The 22,500-nt window shown below is 42.7% G+C and overlaps 1 protein-coding gene across 1 annotated transcript in view; it reads right to left on the reverse strand.

Moving 5' to 3' along the window:
- The window catches only part of LOC106600501 (sodium/calcium exchanger 3), a 195,505-nt gene that overhangs the window by 5,318 nt on the left and 167,687 nt on the right, over nt 1-22,500 (reverse strand). Inside the window, 3 exon segments of the mRNA XM_045707892.2 lie at nt 2,974-3,160; nt 3,908-3,993; nt 6,715-6,814. Coding sequence (XP_045563848.2) covers nt 2,974-3,160; nt 3,908-3,993; nt 6,715-6,814 — 373 coding nt within the window.

The raw sequence follows: 22,500 nt of genomic DNA on the forward strand, positions 1-22,500 counted from the left end.
GGAGCAAGACATTGATGTCCGCGACGGGGCTGGTTTTCTTTTTGTAATCCATGATTTTCTGTAGAGCCTGCCACATACATCTTGTGTTTGAGCTGTTGAATTGCGACTCCACTTTGTCTCTATACTGATGCTTTGCTTGTTTGATTTCCTTACGGAGGGAATAACTACACTGTATGTATTCGGTCATGTTTCCAGTTGCCTTGCCATGATTAAATGTGGTGGTGCGTGCTTTCAGTTTTGCCCGAATGCTGCCATCAATCCACGGTTTCTGGTTAGGGAAGGTTTTAATAGTCACAGTGGGTACAACATCTCCTATACACTTCCTTATAAACTTGTTCACCGAGTCAGCGTATACGTCAATGTTATTGTTTGAGGCTTCCCGGAACATATTCCAGTCCACGTGATTGAAACAATATTGAAGCGTGGAATCCGATTGGTCAGACCAGCGTTGGATAGACCTAAGTACGGGCGCTTCCTGTTTTAGTTTCTGCCTATAGGAGGGTAGCAAGAAGATGGAGTCATGGTCAGATTTGCCAAAAGGAGGGGGGGGAGGGCCTTGTATGCATCGCGGAAGTTAGAGTAGCAGTGGTCGAGTGTGTTACTCACTCGTGTACTGCAATCGATATACTGATATAATTTAGGTAGCCTTCTTCTCAGATTAGCTTTGTTAAAATCCCCAGCTACAATAAATGCAGCCTCAGGATATATGGTTTCCAGTTTGCATAAAGTCCAGTGAAGTTCCTTGATGGCTGGCTTGGTAACCGCTTGCGGGGAGATATACACGGCTGTGACGATAACCGAGGAGAGTTATCTTGGGAGATAATACAGACGGCATTTGATTGTGAGGCATTCTAGGTCAGGTGAACGAAAGGACTTGTTCTTGTATGTTGTTACAACTACACCATGAGTTGTTAATCATGAAACATACATCACGCCCTTCTTCTTACCAGAGAAATGTTTGTTCCTGTCGGCGCGATGCACTGAAAATCCCGTTGGCTGTACGGACCCCGACAGCATGTCCCAAGCTAGCCATGTCTCCTCCGTGAAACAGAGTATGTTTACAATCCTGGATATCTCTTTGGAAAGCAACTCTTGCCCTGATTTCGTCGACTTCATTAACTAGGGACTGGACATTAGCGAGTAATATATTTGGAAACGGTGGGTGGTGTGCGCACACCCGAAGCCTCACTGCGCCGGCACCCTTTCCTCCGGCGGCGTTGTTTTGGGTCGGCCTCTGGAATCAGTTCAAATGCTCTGGGAGGTGCAGACAAAGGATCCGCTTTGGGAAAGTCATATCCCTGGTCGTATTCCTGGTCGTAGTGGTCGTTGTGCTGGTAAGTTGACGTCTCTCTGATATCCAATAGTTCTTCCCGGCTGTTTGTAATAACACAATGTTTTCTGGGCTAACAATGTAAGAAATAATATTTAAAAAAAACAGCTGCCATCTCTATCGGCGCAATCGTGCATTATACTAAAATGATGTGTCTTGTGATTTATATTTTATGACTGAATCATTTAAAATCATTTCAAAGGTAGCAGTGAAAAGAAAGACGCTTTAATTGTTGTATGACTTTACACCCATACCCCCTACGCCCAAACCTCCCACATTCCTTACACCCACGCCCCCTACACCCCCTACGACCACACCCCCTACACCCACACCCCCCACCCCCTACACCCCCTATGCCCACAGCCTCCCCCCCACACCCCCTATCCCCACACCCACACCGCCACACCCTTACGCCCACACCCCCTACCCCCTATGCCCACACCCCCTACGACCAGTGTCCAACAAGCTTTCTCTACCCTTAACCTTGTTCTGAACACCTCCAAAACAGAGGTCATGTGGTTTGGTAAGAAGAATGCCCCTCCTCCCACAGGTGTTATTACTACCTCTGAGGGTTTAGTGCTTTAGGTAGTCACCTCATACATGTACTTGGGAGTACTGGCTAGACGGCGCACTGTCCTTCTCTCAGAACATATCAAAGCTGCAGGCTAAAGTTAAATCTAGACTTGGTTTCCTCTATCGTAATCGTTCTTCTTTCACCCCAGCTGCCAAACTAACCCTGATTCAGATGACCATCCTACCCATGCTAGATTACGGAAACATAATTTATAGATCGGCCGGTAAGGGTGGTCTCGAGCAGCTAGATGTTCTTTACCATTCGGCCATCAGATTTGCCACCAATGCTCCTTATAAGACACATTACTGCACTCTATACTCCTCTGTAAACTGGTCATCTCTGTATACCCGTTGCTTATTTATAAAACCCTCTTAGGCCTCACTCCCCCTATCTGAGATATCTACTGCAGTCCTCATCCTCCACATACAACACTCGTTCTGCCAGTCACATTCTGTTAAAGGTCCCCAAATCACACACATCCCTGGGTCGCTCCTCTTTTCAGTTCGCTGCAGCTAGCGACTGGACCGAGCTGCAACAAACACTCAAATTGGACAGTTTTATCTCAATCTCTTCATTGAAAGACTCCATCATGGACACTTTACTGACTGTTGTGGCTGCTTTGTGTGATGTATTGTTGTCTCTACCTTCTTGCCCTTTGTACTGTTGTCTGTGCCCAATAATGTTTGTACCATGTTTTGTGCTGCTACCATGTTGTGTTGCAACCATGTTGTTGCTATGTTGTGTTGCTACCATGCTGTGTTGTCATGTGTTTCTGCCTTGCTATGTTGTTGTCTTAGGTCTCTCTTTATGTAGTGTTGTAGTGTCTCTCTTGTTGTGATGTGTGTTTTGTCCTATTTTTATATTGTATTAATTTTTAATTTTTAGTCCCAGGCCCCCGTCCCCGCAGGAGGCCTTTTGCGTTTTGGTAGGCCGTCAGTGTAAATAAGAATTTGTTCTTAACTGACTTGCCTAGTTAACTGACTTGCCTAATAAAAGTTAAATAAAATAAAACATAAAAAATACACCCACAGCCTCCCCCCACACACCCATGCTCCATTAGTGTACTCACCAGGGACAGACGTACCCAGTGCCACGAACACCACGGCAGTGACGGAGTCCTTCAACCCGATGGTGCAGCCGAAGTGAGAGGCCAGATCTCCTATCACTGCGGTCAGCATGCCGATGATGATGATGGAGATGAAGAAGCAGGCCCAGCCATTCAGGTAGTCCGTGGGAGGAACACAGGCGAACAGCACCTAATAATAATAATAATAATATGAATAATAATATGAATAATAATAATAATATGAATAATAATATGAGTAATATGAGTAATAATAATAATATGAATAATAGCATTAATAATAATATGAATAATAATATGAATAATAATATGAATAATAGCATTAATAATAATATGAATAATAATAATAATAATATGAGTAATAATAATAATATGAATAATAGCATTAATAATAATATGAATAATATTATTATTATTATTAATAATATGAATAATATTATTATTATTATTAATAATATGAATATGAATAATAATATGAATAATAATAATAATAATAATAATATGAGTAATAATAATATTATTAATAATAATATGAATAATATTAATAATATGAGTAATAATGATAATATTAATAATAGCATTAATAATAATATGAATAACCAGAGGAATAATAATAATTTTACACTTTACTATAGGTGTCCTTATGAATGCATTCATAAAGCCCTTATAACAGCTACATAACACATCGTAACATTTGTCAGTAGCCATCGTTAACAGTTATTAATAGTTATGAGCAGTGGCACTAAAGCGTTACTAATAACAATATATGCCATTTAGCAGACGTCTTTATCTGAAGGGACTTACAGTCATGTGTGCATTTTTACATAAGGGTGATCACGGGAATCGAACCCACGACCCTCGGCGTCGCAAGAACCATGCTCTACCATCTGAGCTACAGAGGACCACCAACGCTACTGACCTTCCAGAAGACAGTGAGGAAGTGCATGACGTAGTCAAAACAAGACGGGAGACGCTCTTCACCGGAGTCTTCCTCATCCTCGTCTCCTGGGGACAAGGGAGGGAGGAAGGGGGGGAGAGGAGAATGGAGGGAGGAGGGGGAGGGAGGAGTGGACGAGAGGAGCGGAAAGATGGAGGGAGGAGGGAGGGGAGGAGCAGAGGAGAGGAGAGATGGAGGGAGGGAGGAGTGGAGGAGAGGAGAGATGGAGGGAGGGGGGAGGGAGGGAGGAGCGGAGGAGAGGAGAGATGGGGGGGGGGGGGGGGGAGGGAGGGAGGGAGGGAGGGAGGGAGGGAGGAGAGGGGAGCGGAGGAGCGGATATAGGAGGGACGGAGGAGTGGAGGAGAGGGAGAGAGGGAAGGAGGAGCGGAAGATGGAGGGGGGGGGGATGAAGAGGAGGAGGAGTAACAGGTAGGGACAGTAAAGGGAGGAGGGAGGAGAGGAGAGATGAGGGAGGGAGGGAGGGAGGAGCGGAGGAGAGGAGAGATGGAGGGGGGGGAGGAGTGGAAGAGAGGAGTAGATGGAGAGAGGGAGGAGGGATGAAGAGGAGGAGGAGTAACAGGTAGGGACAGTAAAGGGAGGAGGGAGGAGAGGAGAGATGAGGGAGGGAGGGAGGAGCGGAGGAGAGGAGAGATGGAGGGAGGGAGGAGGGGGAGGGAGGAGTGGAAGAGAGGAGCGGATAGATGGAGAGAGGGAGGAGGGATGAAGAGGAGGAGGAGTAACAGGTAGGGACAGTAAAGGGAGGAGGGAGGAGAGGAGAGATGAGGGAGGGAGGGAGGAGCGGAGGAGAGGAGAGATGGAGGGGGGGAGGAGGGATGAAGAGGAGGAGGAGTAACAGGTAGGGACAGTAAAGGGAGGAGGGAGGAGAGGAGAGATGAGGGAGGGAGGGAGGAGTGGAGGAGAGGAGAGAGAACAACAGGAACAGGAGGGCGAGTAGAGGAAGAGTGGAAACAGTAGTTGGTAGAGTGATAGAGTAGATGAATAGAGCAAGAAGGGATGACATCAAGGGGAAGGAAGACAATCATTTTTAACTGAGTAATATTTCATAAGAGCTGATGGTTGCATTCCATAGTGACATCCTGGTTCCCAGTGTGTTTAATCCACTCTAAGAAGACTCACATACCCTCACACTGAACTATTAGGATGGGACAGCAAGAGGAACGACAACACACACTACTACTGAACATCTCAATGAAGTGATCTAGTTATATGTAACAAAGCTAAAACCTTGTACAGTCCAACTCTATACATTCACAAGGCCATTGGGGGCCCTCAGCAGGCCATTGGGGGCCCTCAGCAGACCATTGGGGGCCCTCATCAGGCCATTAGGGGCCCTCATCAGGCCATTAGGGGCCCTCAGTAGACCATTAGGGGCCCTCATCAGGCCATTAGGGGCCCTCAGTAGGCCATTAGGGGCCCTCAGTAGGTCATTAGGGGCCCTCAGTAGGTCATTAAGGGCCCTCAGTAGACCATTAGGGGCCCTCAGTAGACCATTCAGGGCCCTCAGTAGGCCATTCGGGGCCCTCAGTAGGCCATTAGGGGCCCTCAGTAGGTCATTAGGGGCCCTCAGTAGGCCATTAGGGGCCCTCAGTAGGCCATTTGGGGCCCTCAGTAGGCCATTAGGGGCCCTCAGTAGGCCATTAGGGGCCCTCAGTAGGCCATTAGGGGCCCACAGTAGGCCCTCACTTAATGAACTGAGTGAGGGCCTTCCAGATTAATGACCAGAGTGAGGGCCTTCCAGATTAATGACCAGAGTGAGGGCCTTCCAGATTAATGAACAGAGTGAGGGCCTTCCAGATTAATGAACTGAGTGAGGGCCTTCCAGATTAATGACCAGAGTGAGGGCCTTCCAGATTACTGACCAGAGTGAGGGCCTTCCAGGTGTTTACTGTGTGGAGATAGAGAAGTTACAGAGATGTAGAGAGGATTGTGTGTGTGTGTGTGTGTGTGTGTGTGTGTGTGTGTGTGTGTGTGTGTGTGTGTGTGTGTGTGTGTGTGTGTGTGTATACAGTACAGTACAGTACAGTACATACAGTACAAGACAGTACAGTTGAGGGAGGAAACTGGGCATCTTTCTCAATTAATCTTTCCTTGATTTGATTCCTCATATCCTCTTTCCTCGCCTCCTTCTCAAAATGAGATGTTTTCCTCCAAGGTGTTTTGAGAAGGAGGCGAGGAAAGAAGCATTGAGAAACAGCCAGAGTATCACTGCATGTTCCTCCGTAGAAGCTGAAGGAGCTCTACCTACAGCAGAAATGGGTCACATGGTTTCAGACAGTCTGTCTCGGAGCGTCTACAGGGCTGATTGGTAGATCTTCACACAACAAAGAACCTATAGTCAGACTCAATGTCACTCAGACTTTGACAAGGTGACAAAACAGCAATGTTTGCTGTGAGTGGGAAGATGGCCGTATACAGAAAACATATCCAACCTTTCTGTCTCTTTATGAAGCCAAACGCAAAGCTAAACAAAAAACAACACAGGTAATAGTTTCTGATATGTAAAATCGAACAGTTATGACTGGACGATCAACGATTAACGATCAAAGATCCACGTTTTTTTTTGTTACTGCATTGTATTTACCTAGCCTGATCCCTGTTTGTGCTAACATTCCAGACCTTTTCATGACACGTGGCAAAATATTGGAATGTTAGCACAAACAGTTCTGTTAATTAACCAGGCTAGTATTTACCATCTTCCTTTGAGTTATCTGACCACTAGATGGCGCCCCCTAGAGTGTGGTATGTGCGGTGCAGGAGCTGGTGTTTACCTGCACTGACTGTGATGGCCTCCATGAACTGTTGTCTCCAGGAGTTGGTGCCCACCACCAGAGCCAGGTTGGTCTTCTTTATCAGCTTGTCCACCGTGTTCTGAGGGAAACACACAACATAGAAAGACAAGAGTTTTAAACACACAAAAAAAACGATGTTTTAAGTGAGTAGGCAAGTCTGAAGCTGAAAATTCACATGAGCAGGACACCACAAGGCCTTCACCCATCCTGCTCTACCAAGGTGTTCCAGCACACAGCTTTGACCTACTACAGAGTATTCTGTCAGAAACACAAAAAGAGAAGACACTCAGACTCAATGTCCCAAATACATTTTTTGAATAATTGTTTTATTTTTATATTTGAATATATAAAACATACAATATACTTGCAGTGAAGCCGCTCTACATCACATTAGTCATCTAACAAACTCCCATCCAGAGCGACCCACAGAAACAATCAGGGTCAACGCCCCTGCTGAAGGGCACGTCTCCAGAGCGACCCACAGAAACAACCAGGGTCAACGCCCCTGCTGAAGGGCACGTCTCCAGAGCGACCCACAGAAACAACCAGGGTCAACGCCCCTGCTGAAGGGCACGTCTCCAGAGTGACCCACAGAAACAACCAGGGTCAACGCCCTGCTGAAGGACACGTCTCCAGATCTCCCACAAGGTCAAAAACGGGAACCCGAACTAGCAACTTATCAGCCACAGGCCCAAGCTCCCAACCACCAGGACACCAGCCCTCCAAGATCCCCCCCCCAGTTTCCCAAGAGCCCCTCAACCATCCGAGCCCCCCCCCCCAAAACCGCCTCCTCCAGAAAATACAATTATTCCCCACACCTCAAAACTCTCCCAAATGAACCAATAACCAACAAAATTAACAAAAGAGAAAAAAAGAGAAAAATGAAGGAAAAAACTGAAAACAACAATGCAAAAGACCCCGGTCAAACCCGATCAACGGTGGGCCAATTGTGTGCCGCCCTATGGGACTCCCAATCATGGCTGGTTGTGATACAGCCTGAAATCGAACCAGGGTCTGTAGTGACGCCTCTAGCACTGAAATGCAGTGCCTTAGACCGCTGCGCCACTTGGGAGCCCCCATATGAATGAGAGCATGTGCACAAACATCTGCACGGCATCAGTGTCACGTCCTGACCATAGTAAGTGGTTATTTTCTATGGTAGAGTAGGTCAGGGCGTGACAGGGGGTGTTTGTCTATGTTTTTTATTTCTATGTTCAGTTTCTAGTTTTGTATTTCTATGTTGGTTTTTGTTTGGTATGATCTCCAATTAGAGGCAGCCGGTCGTCGTTGTCTCTAATTGGAGGTCATATTTAAGCTGATGTTTGTCCCACCTGTTTTTGTGAGTGATTATCTTTTGAGTAGTGTTTGTTTCTCGCTGCGTCACGGTTTGTTGTTTTGTAAATTCAGTTATTTATGTTTTGCAAAGTTTCACGAATTTAATAAAATGTGGAACTACAACCACGCTGCACTTTGGTCCGATCCTTTCGACAGCCGTGACAATCAGCCTCAGGCAAACAGGCATTAGCTGTAAAAACACTGCCCCTCAGTGTCATTCAAACATACTTTTTGTTATGTTTTATTTTGACTTAAATTTTTGACTTTTATTTTTTCACTTTGTCCGTCATTCTATCCCCCGCCCAGCAACTCCACTCCCACTGGTCTCCTATTCCAAATCCCAACCCTCAGCTTCCCTCAGCCCATCCCACCTATCTCTGCTAGCCACCCTCTTTGGATTTCTACGCACCATATCTTTAAACTATGCTGTGATGTTTAACATACAATTTGAATTTATCTAATCGAATAGAATCCACAGATTGCGAGTTGAATACTTTTACTAAGAGTATTAGTATATTAGTAATTTACTGACCCGGTCTCTCCAGATCTCCCAACAATACTATTTCTAGGGTCGAAATCTGCAGAGTTTGAATATTCAACATTTTGTTGGTGGCAAGAAATCTGTACTATAATTTTAGCTGAAAAACAGTCTTAAATCTTGCATCGTTTTATATATCAACTCGTACCATGGAATCGGTATATAAAAAAATCGCTTCCCAACTATTTTCAAACAGTATATGGCACAACTGTCAACATCCTGGTTCTCAAATGAAACTGGTATACTTTCCTATTTATGCTATTTTTATTCCACCGCCAGTTTTGATCTTTTATATTGGGCAGACAGACCAGTTCCCTACCTCCTTCCGCTGCCACTTGCCTCCTTCATTTTCGGGGTAATTCTGTAATCAATTGGTTGTTATCTTGGGTTGAGCAAACTGAGAGGAGTTTTTCCATAAATAAACAGATATTACTTTTGAGATATGACATAAATAGACAGGTATTTATCTCTCCATGGTTGCAGGATCTTGTTTATTTTTACAAGTTTTCTATTGAAATTAATTTATATATACTGCTCAAAAAAATAAAGGGAACACTAAAATAACACATCCTAGATCTGAATGAATTAAATAATCTTATTAATTACTTTTTTCTTTACATAGTTGAATGTGCTGACAACAAAATCACACAAAAATAATCAATGGAAATCCAATTTATCAACCCATGGAGGTCTGGATTTGGAGTCACACTCAAAATTAAAGTGGAAAGCCACACTACAGGCTGATTCAACTTTGATGTAATGTCCTTAAAACAAGTCAAAATGAGGCTCAGTAGTGTGTGTGGCCTCGATGTGCCTGTATGACATCCCTACAACGCCTGGGCATGCTCCTGATGAGCTGGCGGATGGTCTCCTGAGGGATCTCCTCCCAGACCTGGACTAAAGCATCCGCCAACTCCTGGACAGTCTGTGGTGCAACGTGGTGTTGGTGGATGGAACGAGACATGATGTCCCAGATGTGCTCAATTGGATTCAGGTCTGGGGAACGGGCGGGCCAGTCCATAGCATCAATGCCTTCCTCTTGCAGGAACTGCTGACACACTCCCGCCACATGAGGTCTAGCATTGTCTTGCATTAGGAGGAACCCAGGGCCAACCGCACCAGCATATGGTCTCACAAGGGGTCTGAGGATCTCATCTCGGTACCTAATGGCAGTCAGGCTACCTCTGGCGAGCACATGGAGGGCTGTGCGGCCCCCCAAAGTAATGCCCCACACCATGACTGACCCACCGCCAAACCGGTCATGCTGGAGGATGTTGCAGGCAGCAGAACGTTCTCCACGGCGTCTCCAGACTCTGTCACGTCTGTCACATGTGCTCAGTGTTAACCTGCTTTCATCTGTGAAGAGCACAGGGCGCCAGTGGCGAATTTGCCAATCTTGGTGTTCTCTGGCAAATGCCAAACGTCCTGCACGGTGTTGGGCTGTAAGCACAACCCCCACCTGTGGACGTCGGGCCCTCATACCACCCTCATGGAGTCTGTTTCTGACCATTTAAGCAGACACATGCACATTTGTGGCCTGCTGGAGGTCATTTTGCAGGGCTCTGGCAGTGCTCCTCCTGCTCCTCCTTGCACAAAGGTGGAGGTAGTGGTCCTGCTGCTGGGTTGTTGCCCTCCTACGGCCTCCTCCACGTCTCCTGATGTACTGGCCTGTCTCCTGGTAGCGCCTCCATGCTCTGGACACTACGCTGACAGACACAGCAAACCTTCTTGCCACAGCTCGCATTGATGTGCCATCCTGGATGAGCTGCACTACCTGAGCCACTTGTGTGGGTTGTAGACTCTGTCTCATGCTACCACTAGAGTGAAAGCACTGCCAGCATTCAAAAGTGACCAAAACATCAGCCAGGAAGCATAGGAACTGAGAAGTGGTCTGTGGTCACCACCTGCAGAACCACTCCTTTATTGGGGGTGTCTTGCTAATTGCCTATAATTTCCACCTGTTGTCTATTCCATTTGCACAACAGCATGTGACATTTATTGTCAATCAGTGTTGGTTCCTAAGTGGACAGTTTGATTTCACAGAAGTGTGATTGACTTGGAGTTACATTGTGTTGTTTAAGTGTTCCCTTTATTTTTTTGAGCAGTGTATTTTGTGAAAGGAATACCAAGTATGTCTACTACACCGTCAGAATATTTTTACCAGGTAATGTAAAAGTTGTATTTTTTAAAGATCCAATATGTAATATTGTACACTTATCATAATTAGGTTTTAGTCCAGAGAGTACAGAGAAGTTATCTAGATCTTCAATGAGACATTGCAGGGATCTAGCTTGCGGACATAATATAAAACTTGAGTCATCAGCATACATGGACACCTTTGTTTTTAAGCCTTGGATTTCTTATCCTCTAATGTTGTTATTGGATCTGATTTTAATAGCTAGCATTTCAATGGCTGTAACAAATAGATATGATGACAGCGGACACCCTTGTTTAACTCCTCTTGACAATTCAAAACTCTCTGTGAAGTAGCCATTGTTTACTATTTTACACCTGGGGTTGCTATACATTACTTTTACCCATTTTATAAGAGATTCACCAAAATTGAAAAAATCCAGGCATTTATTAATAAAATCCAGTCTTACTTTATCAAATCCCTTTTCAAAATCCGCTATAAATACTATTACTGGCTTCTTAGATGTTTCATGTTTTTATATTATTTCTAGTAGTTGTCATATATTATCTCCAATATATCGTCCATGTAAAAACCTGTCTGATCAGGATGAACAATACCTGATAAAACCTTTTTAATTCTGAGTGATATGCATTTTGCTAGTATTTTTGCGTCACAACATTGAAGTGAAAGGGGCCTCCAGTTTTTAGATAGACTGGGTCTTTATAGTTGCCATCTGGGTCTTGTTTTAATAATAGTGAAATCAGACCTTCCTGCTGAGTACCTGACAGACTACAATTTCTATAGGAGTAGTTAAAACAATCTAACAATGGAGCTTTGAGTATATGAATAAAGGCTTGATATACCTCTACCGTTATACCATCAAGCCCTGGGGTTTTTTCAGACTGAAAGGATTTAATAGCCTCAAAAAGTTCTTCCTCTGTAATTTGGTCTGATCTTTCTGTACATTTGTTAATTTTAAATTTGTTGTATTATTTGGAAAGAATTCCTTACAGAAATCATCATTCAGAGGGTGAGGATGAGACGGAAAAGAGAATATCTGCTTAAAATATTTAGCTTCCTATCTTAAAATATAATTTGGAGAATCATAGATGACTCCGTCTTTAGTAACGAGTTTCTGCTAATTATTTTTGGTAGCGCATCTGTGTTGGAGAGTCAGGAAGAATTTGGTACATTTTTCTCCATATTCCATCCAGTTTCCTTAATTTTTGTAATAGATTACATTAGATCGTTCTTGAATAAGTTCCTCCAGTTCTTTTTGTTTTTCCTCTAACTTATTTTGTATCTCTGTAGTATCGTTTTTATTGCTATCTACCTGTACTAGTAGTTCATGTATTTCCCTTGTTAGTCTTGTCTCTTTAGACAGAAACTGCTTTTTTATTATTGATGAATATTGAATTGAATGACCTCTGAAGGTACATTTAAAGTTATCCCAAACAATAAGGGGATTGTATAACATCTGCTAAACATGTATATGTGACAAACAAATAACATTTGATTTGATGAACCAATATTGTACTGGAAAAATTCAGTTATAAATGATTTTGTCTTAATTAAAAATACATTGTCCTCCAGTAAACTTTGACTAAATTTTCAATATCCCCATCCATGTGGAAATTCTGAGTTATGTGAAGGCCAATTGACGCAAAAGAGAAAGAGACAAGAAAGTAGTCAAGACAACTAGCTTGATGAAGTCTCCTCCATGTACAGTGAGGGAAAAAAGTATTTGATCGCCTGCTGATTTTGTACGTTTGCCCACTGACAAAGAAATGATCAGTCTTTAATTTTAATGGTAGGTTTATTTGAACAGTGAGAGACAGAATAACAACAAAAAATCCAGAAAAACGAATGTCAAAAATGTTATAAATTGATTTGCATTTTAATAAGCGAAATAAGTGTTTGACCCCCTCTCAATCAGAAAGTTTTCAGGCTCCCAGGTGTCTTTTATACAGGTAACGAGCTGAGATTAGGAGCACACTCTTAAAGGGAGTGCTCCTAATCTCACCTTGTTACCTGTATAAAAGACACCTGTCCACAGAAGCAATCAATCAATCAGATTCCAAACTCTCCACCATGGCCAAGACCAAAGAGCTCTCCAAGGATGTCAGGGACAAGATTGTAGGCCTACACAAGGCTGGAATGGGCTACAAGACCATCGCCAAGCAGCTTGGTGAGAAGGTGACAACAGTTGGTCCGATTATTCGCAAATGGAAGAAACACAAAAGAACTGTCAATCTCCCTCGGCCTGGGGCTCCATGCAAGATCTCACCTCGTGGAGTTGCAATGATCATGAGCATGGTGAGGAATCAGCCCAGAACTACACAGGAGGATATTGTCAATGATCTCAAGGCAGCTGGGATCATAGTCACCAAGAAAACAATTGGTAACACACTATGCCGTGAAGGACTGAAATCCTGCAGCGCCCGCAAGGTACCCCTGCTCAAGAAAGCACATATACATGTCCGTCGGAAGTTTGCCAATGAACATCTGAATGATTCAGAGGACAACTGGGTGAAAGTGTTGTGGTCAGATGAGACCAAAATGGAGCTCTTTGGCATCAACTCAACTCGCCATGTTTGGAAGAGGAGGAATGCTGCCTATGACCCTAAGAACACCATCCCCACCGTCAAACATGGAGGTGGAAACATTATGCTTTGGGGGTGTTTTTCTGCTAAGGGGACAGGACAACTTCACCGCATCAAAGGGACGATGGACGGGGCCATGTGCCATCAAATCTTGGGTGAGAACCTCCTTCCCTCAGCCAGGGCATTGAAAATGGGTTGTGGAATTGATATTCCAGCATGACAATGACCCAAAACACACGGCCAAGGCAACAAAGGAGTGGCTCAAGAAGAAGCACATTAAGGTCCTGGAGTGGCCTAGCCAGTCTCCAGACCTTAATCCCATAGAAAATCTGTGGAGGGAGCTGAAGGTTCGAGTTGCCAAACGTCAGCCTCGAAACCTTAATGACTTGGAGAAGATCTGCAAAGAGGAGTGGGACAAAATCCCTCCTGAGATGTGTGCAAACCTGGTGGCCAACTACAAGAAACGTCTGACCTCTGTGATTGCCAACAAGGGTTTTGCCACCAAGTACTAAGTCATGTTTTGCAGAGGGGTCAAATACTTATTTCCCTCATTAAATTGCAAATCCATTTATAACATTTTTGACATGCATTTTTCTGTATTTTTTTGTTGTTATTCTGTCTCTCACTGTTCAAATAAACCTACCATTAAAATTATAGACTGATAATTTCGTTGTCAGTGGGCAAACGCACAAAATCAGCAGTGGATCAAATACTTTTTTCCCCTCACTGTATATCTCACTAGATCATGTTTTTTTTTAGTCTCCAAATATCCACTATTTCTAATGTGTCCATAATATTTGTGATTTCCTTAATGGCACGGTGATGATAGCTTGTAGTTTCCTTTACGGTCCATTGAGGTATATAACACTGTGTTATAGTCTCACACCATAATGATTTGATCGTTTGTTGCCTGTAAATTGAATAAATTGCCATAAATATTTTTGAAGAAGAATGGATCATCGTGATTTGGACCATATAGATTAATGAGTCAAATCTGGTTTTCATCCACTTTCATGTTAAAAAAGATTCACCTTCCTAGCGAATCATTCCTGACTATTTGCACATTCAGATTGAAATTTGTGTTAAATAATATCATCACATCTTTCGAGTTACTTTGTCCATGACAGAGAATTATTTCACCACCCCATTCTTTTTTCCACGCAACTTAATCTAAGGATGTAGAGTGAGTTTCCTGTAAACAGTATATGTTATATTCCTTTTCTTTTAGCCACGTAAAGAACGATCTTCTATTTTTATAATCTGCTGAACCGTTACAATTATAACTGGCTATACATATTTCACCCCTTACCATAACTAGATACTATTCTCAGTCGAAATGGACCATAATTAGTGCTTGTAAAGTTACTGCCAATCTCTAGTCAAAATTAGAGATTTTAAACATCTGATATTTAGAAACAGGTTGTAACTGTATGTGTTTTATTCCTTTGCCTGTTTGCCTGTGAGCCAATGCCACAGATGTTAGAACATTGAGTCAAGATATGATGTGTATAGTAAATCTGAGTAGGTTGATGTGTGTAATATTGGATGTGATATAATGAGAGTGTGTACGATGTCTGTATAAGAGTAAGACTATAATGTGTGATGTCCAAATAAATAATAACCCAGCCAATTTGCATGGTTGAGTGTCTATGTGTGTAACATGAAGTGAGTGTAGTCTTAATATTCATGATGATAATTGTAATCGTATAATAGTAGTATCACCATCATAGTTGTATTGTAGTTCCATCAAAAATACATTTAATTTTCTAAAAGAAAAACACATCCCAGCATTTCCATAGCAATTTACGTTTTACATGATCATTAAAGAGACCTTGCATTACTATAGAGACGGCTTCACTACAGTACAAATGTGTACAATATGTTATTATTAGTATTTTCTTAGTGGGGGGGATCAGCTTTAATATTGAGGATAGATTGTTGCTTCCATCAATGTAATTGTCTGCATCATTTCCAGTCCTCCATATATTTTTTTGGGGAAATATATATATATATATATATTATTTATATATATACATACATACATTTATACATACATATACACACTTTATTTTAGAATATACCTTTATTATTCCCCGCAAACCCTAACACCCCTCCCCAATTGGAGTAAACTAATAAACAATAACACTTAGGCTTCTACCTTCGGGTTATACATATTATACACATTTTACAGACACAATCTATTTTACAATAGTTATATTTTGTTTGTTTTTTAGTCCTTCCTCTATTTCTGATGTTCATCCAGTTTGATTTCTATTTGTAACTGTGCTATTTCACAACATTTCTGAACCTATATACATTTTACAGAACCCGTATGTTTTACATTGGTTCTTGTTGTTATTAGTCCCACCCTTCAGCTCCATTTAACCCTTCCCATCTATCTCTTAACACCATCCATTTTGGATTTCTATTTGCCATATATTTTTCAACTGTGTTGTGATGCTTCACAAAAGTTCTTAACCTTTGTATTCTCATAGCTTTCACAGATTGTAAATTAAAGAGAAACATTTTTGCTAAAATAATTATTATATTATTGATCGATTGACTATGACTTTTCAAATCACCCAGTATTGCTAGTATTGCTAGTTCTAGGTAAATAATGCAATTCTTCAGCCATTCCTGGACCTGTGACCAAAAACAAGCTATGTATGGGCAGTACCAAAATAAATGATCTAATGACTCTGCCTCCTCACAGCAAAATCTGCAGAGCTGGGAAGATTGTATCCCCCATATATATAACATTCTATTGGTTGAAAGAATTTTGTATAATAATTTAAATTGAAAACTTTGAGGTTTTGAATCCGGTGTTGTTTTGCGTATCAATTCATAAACCATCTGCCATGGAATGGGTACATCCAAAATCTCTTCCCAACTATTTTGCAATTTATATGGCACAGCTGTCAATTGTTTGGTCCTTAAATGAAATTGGTATATATTTTTATTTATCACAATTTTCTTTAACCATTTATGGTCTTTAATGCAGGGCCGACAGACAAGTTCCTTACTTTTTCCCTCTTCCACTTGCCTCCTCCATTTTTGTGGTAATGCTGCAATTAGTTGGTTGTAATTTTGGGTAGAGCAGACATTTCAATATGTCTGTGTTAGCTGCATGTGTGACATAACTCCACCAGTCCTATTTATGATATCATTTACAAAAATTATACCTTTTTAAAAAAATGTATCAAAAAAATCATTTTTTTTTCAAATCAATTAGTATATTTGAGTTTAACCACAATATTTGTTCTGTCTTTTCTGGTGGATTAAACTGAAGTTGCAAAGAACTTTCTAAGGCTTGTTAAAAAAAAATAACGATATTTTGGAGATTTAAAAAAAAATAATTAAATAACCGAAATTGAGCAGTTGTAATCTGAATAAAGGGAAAAGGGCCATTCTTGAACATGTGGTGAGACATTCTTGTTGCGTGTCTGATAATCTACCATTTATATAGGAGTGGTTAAAACATGGTAATAATGGTCCTTTGAGTATATCAAAAAAAGTTTGGTATGCTTCCACTGGTATGCCATCCAGCCCTGGAGTTTTCCCAGCCTTAAAGGCCCCAATTGCATCAAGAAGTTCCTCCTCTGTAATTTGGCCTTCACATGAGTCTTTCTGTACAGATGTTAATTTTACATTATTATTAGGAATAAAATCCATACAATTAGCTTCGGTTAGTGGAGATGGAGGAGACTGAAATGAAAACAAATTACTGTACTTTACTTCCTCTTTCAAAATATTGTTCGGTGAATCATTCGTGACTCCATCATTTGTAACAAGTTTCAATAAATATTTTTTTAGTAGCATTTCTATGTTGAAGATTGAAAACGAATTTGGTGCATTTTTCCCCATATTCCATCCAGTTCACATTATTTTTTATAATATTTTACATTGGATCTTTCTTGAAAAAGTTCCTCCATTTCTTTTTGTTTTTCCTCTAACTTATTCAGTGCCTCTATGGTACAGTTGTTATTGCTATCTATCTGTACTGTTAGTCCTTCAATTTCCTTTGTTAATATGGACTCTATTGACCTAAATTGCTTTTGTTTTATAGATGAGTACTGAATTGCATGGCCTCTAAAAGCACATTTAAAAGTGGCCCATACAATAAGGGGATCTGCTGTATCTATGTTATGTCTGAAAAAGTCAGTTATAAATTCTTCTGTCCTAGTTATAAACAATTTATCATCTAGTAGGCTTTGATGAAATTTCCAATATCCTCGCCCACTTGGAAATCCTGTAAGAGTAATATATATGCCAATTATGTGATGGTCCAAAAGCATTCTGTCCCCTATCAACACTTTTTAACCTGTCTGGGCTAGGGGGCAGTATTTTCACGGCCGGATGAAAAACGTACCCAATTTAAACAGGTTACTACTCTGGCCCAGAAACTAGAATATGCATATTATTAGTCGATTTGGATAGAAAACACTCTGAAGTTTCTAAAACTGTTTGAATGGTGTCTGTGAGTATAACATAACTCATATGGCAGGCAAAAACCTGAGAAAAATCCAAGCAGGAAGTGGAAAGTCTGAGAATTGTAGTTCTTTTGATTCTCTATCGAAGCCACAGTGTCTGTGGGGTGACGTTGCACTTCCTAAGGCTTCCATTGGCTGTCAACAGCCTTCAGAAAGTGGTTTGAGCATTCTCCTGTCACTGGGCAGATAATAGGAGCTCAGTTACTGAGTGGTCTGCCTGGCAACAAAGGGATTGGATATGCTCGATCCCGCGAGCGCGCCATTCCTTCTTTTTCTCCTTGAATGAATACGCTATTGTCCGGTTGGAATATTATCGCAATTTTACGCAAAAAAATACCATAAAGATTGATTTTAAACAGCGTTTGACATGCTTCTAAGTACGGTAATGGAACATTTTGACTTTTCGTCTCTGGTTCCGCGCTCGCGTGTTATGCCTTTGGATAAGTGATCTGTACGCACGAACAAAACGGAGGTATTTGTACATAAATATGGATTATAGCGTCCCACGTAGCCCATAGAAGTTAAACTTTTTGTGCCACAGAGAATGACATAAGAAAGTAGTCAAGACGACTAGCTTGATTAAGCCTCCGCCATGTATATCTCACTAGGTCAGGGTATTTAAGTCTCCATATATCCACTAATTCCAATATATCCATGATATTCATGATTTCCTTAAGTGCCTGAGGGTGATAGTTTGTAGTGTGATTTCCTTTCCGGTGCATAGAGATATTTAAGACCATATTGAAATCTCCCACCATAATAATAGAGTCTAGTGTTGCTTATAGAGTTGATAAATTCTTATATATATTTTCAAAGAAGCTTGGATCATCATTATTTGGACCGTATAGGTTAATAAGCCATATCTGTTTATGGTCCAATAACATATTTTAAATAATCCATCTACCTTGATGATCTGTTTGGACAATGTGTACATTTGGATCAAAATTACTGTTAATTAAAACCATCACCCCTTTTGAATTTATTTGCCCCATGGGAGAAATATATTTCGCCCCCCCTCCCCAGTCCTTTTTCCGCAAAACTTCATCTTAAATTGTTGAATGGGTTTCCTGTAAACAATAGATATTATATTCCTTCTCTTTTAACCAGGTAAATACTGATCGTCTTTTCTTATTATCTGCTAGGCCATTATAATTGTAACTGGCTATACTTATTTCACCACTTACCATAATGAGACACAACTTTCAATTCAATTTATCAAAATATATGCTTATAAACGTACCATTAAAAAGTAACATGATGATTGAGTGTCTATATAGCTGTACCATGATATTTGCATTGCTTCTAAGTAAACCTCCAATTGGTCCCCACTATTCCACCCTCTAAAAGCCCTCCTCATCTCGAGTTGGGTTGTTCCCACTATTCCATCCCTGACCCCTAAGGCCGCGGAGAGACCAGATATTTTAAAAATCCAATATGTTATTATTGCCCAATGTCCCTGTTCTACTCATTCTACTTATTCAAGGGGCAGCAGCGTAGCCTAGTGGTTAGAGTGTTGGACTAGTAACCAAAAGGTTGCAAGATCGAATCCCCGAGCTGACAAGGTAAAAAAATCTGTCGTTCTTCCCCTGAACAAGGCAGTTAACCCATTGTTCCTAGGCCGTCATTGTAAAATAAGAATTTGTTCTTAACTGACTTGCCTAGTTAAATAAAAGTTTTTAAAAAATTCTTCACTTTCTACATTGTAGAATAATAGTGAAGACATAAAAAAAAAATACATTCTCATTAAATCACATAAAAATATCACACACATTATATCTTGACAAAATGTTCTAAGATCGGTGGCATTGGCTTACAGGCAAACAGCCAAGGGAATAAAACACATACAGTTACAACCTGGATCTTTAATTCTAAACATCAGACTAATTATGGTCCATTTAGCCTGAGAACAGTATCTCGTTATGGAAAGGGGTGAAATATGTATTGCCAGTTAAAAAAATTGTGAAAATAAAGAAAAACCCTTGAATGTGTATGTGTGTCCAAACTTTTGACTGATACTGTAGATAAACATGGAGACAAAGATAAACATGGAGACAAAGATAAACAAAAGATAGACAACACAAATAATTATATAAAAGTTCTCGACAATAGAGAGAGAGAGGGGAAAGAGAGGGGAGACAGGGGAGAGAGGGAGAGAAGGGATAGAGGGGAGAGAGAGAGAGAGGGGAGAGGAGAGAGAGAGAGTGGGGAGAGAGGGGAGAGAGGGAGAGAGGAGAGAGAGTGGGGAGAGAGAGAGAGGAGAGAGGGAGAGGGGAAAGGGGAGAGAGAGAGAGGGGAAAGGGGAGAGAGGGAGAGAGGGAGAGAGGCGAGAGGGGAGAGAGAGAGGGAAGAGAGAGAGAGCGGTGAGATAGGGAAGAGAGGGGAGAGAAGAGAAGTGAGATAAGAGAGAGAGATCAAGTGTGTGTTTGTATGTATGAGAGGGGAGAGAAGAGAAGAGAGAGAGATCAAGTGTGCGTTTGTATGTATGCGTCCGCACACAATCCCTTTGTTCCCTTTGTACCGGATACAGTCTCTTACGATGTTCGTTTATCTCCCGGGGAAATTGGTCAATGAGACTGAATTTGGTCCCTTTAACCTCCTAAATTTTGCGATGATCGGTCGGGGACCCTTGGTCTTGTTGCGCCGAGCTAAAAGTCTGTGTAAAGACACCTTGTTTACAGTCTCTAGAGGACGTTTCAAGACTGATTGCATGAATTCTCTGATCGCCCCCCTCTGGATTATTGGAGGAGTCCTCAGGAATCCCTGAAAATATTCGATTTTCACACATGCTACGACTTTGTATGTCTAGCAGTGACTCCCTCATCACCCTGTTTTCCCTGAGTAGACAATCCATGTTGGAATCGAGTTTTTTTTTACCATGGCTGTGAGGGCCTTGTTCTCTCCTTGGAACATGAGAATTTTACTCTGGCTATAATCCAAGCTCCCCCTCGACTCTGCTACCCCCTCGACTCTTCTACCCCCTCGACTCTTCTACCCCCTCGACTCTTCTACCCCCACGACTCTTCTACCCCCTCGACTCTTCTACCCCCTCGACTCTTCTACCCCCTCGACTCTTCTACCCCCTCGACTCTTCTACCCCCTCGACTCTTCTACCCCCTCGACTCTTCTACCCCCTCGACTCTGCTACCCCCTCGACTCTTCTACCCCCTCGACTCTTCTACCCCCTCGACTCTTCTACCCCCTCGACTCTGCTACCCCCTCGACTCTTCTACCCCCTCGACTCTGCTACCCCCTCGACTCTGCTACCCCCTCGACTCTTCTACCCCCTCGACTCTTCTACCCCCTCGACTCTGCTACCCCCTCGACTCTTCCACCCCCTCGACTCTTCTACCCCCTCGACTCTTCTACCCCCTCGACTCTTCTACCCCCTCGACTCTGCTACCCCTTCGACTCTTCTACCCCCTCGACTCTGCTACCCACTCGACTCTGCTACCCACTCGACTCTTCTACCCCCTCGACTCTTCTACCCCCTCGACTCTGCTACCCCCTCGACTCTTCTACCCCCTCGACTCTGCTACCCCCTCGACTCTGCTACCCCCTCGACTCTTCTACCCCCTCGACTCTTCTACCCCCTCGACTCTGCTACCCCTTCGACTCTGCTACCCCCTCGACTCTGCTACCCACTCGACTCTGCTACCCCCTCGACTCTTCTACCCCCTCGACTCTGCTACCCACTCGACTCTTCTACCCCCTCGACTCTGCTACCCACTCGACCCTTCTACCCCCTCGACTCTTCTACCCCCTCGACTCTGCTACCCCCTCGACTCTTCTACCCCCTCGACCCTTCTACCCCCTCGACTCTTCTACCCCCTCGACTCTTCTACCCCCTCGACTCTGCTACCCCCTCGACTCTTCTACCCCCTCGACCCTGCTACCCCCTCGACTCTTCCACCCCCTCGACTCTTCCACCCCCTCGACTCTTCTACCCCCTCGACTCTTCTACCCCCTCGACTCTGCTACCCCTTCGACTCTTCTACCCCCTCGACTCTGCTACCCACTCGACTCTGCTACCCACTCGACTCTTCTACCCCCTCGACTCTGCTACCCCCTCGACTCTGCTACCCCCTCGACTCTTCTACCCCCTCGACTCTGCTACCCCCTCGACTCTGCTACCCCCTCGACTCTTCTACCCCCTCGACTCTGCTACCCCCTCGACTCTGCTACCCCCTCGACTCTTCTACCCCCTCGACTCTTCTACCCCCTCGACTCTTCTACCCCCTCGACTCTGCTACCTTCTCGCACAACTGCTCAAGTGTTGCATGGATTCCAGCAAGAGTACTAGCCTCTACTTCAACGGGTTAAGTGTCAGTAGATGAATCTGTCATCTCTTTTGTTTTGTGGGGTTAAAGTTATTTTGTGAGACAGCCGGATCTTTCCACGATGGAGTATATTGTTCCTCTATTGCATAAAGCTGTTGATACTCATTGATTTCCCTCAGGAGCTCCTTAGTATCCAAGTTGGCTCAGAACTGCAAGCAGTTGTTTACAAATGTTTTAACGATGCGTCTTTCCCCCTCGACGACCCGAGATGTAAGCCTTTTCTTTCGGTACTTAACCGTAGTGGCAGTGCTATTTGCAGTGTTAGCTCTCTCAACATGAGGTGACACACTTTTCCCTATATAGTGCACTACTTTTGGCCAGAGCCAAA

The sequence above is a fragment of the Salmo salar genome, chromosome 01 (genome assembly GCF_965601325.2).
Source record: "Salmo salar chromosome 01, fSalSal1, whole genome shotgun sequence".
In the NCBI taxonomy this organism is placed as follows: domain Eukaryota; kingdom Metazoa; phylum Chordata; class Actinopteri; order Salmoniformes; family Salmonidae; genus Salmo; species Salmo salar.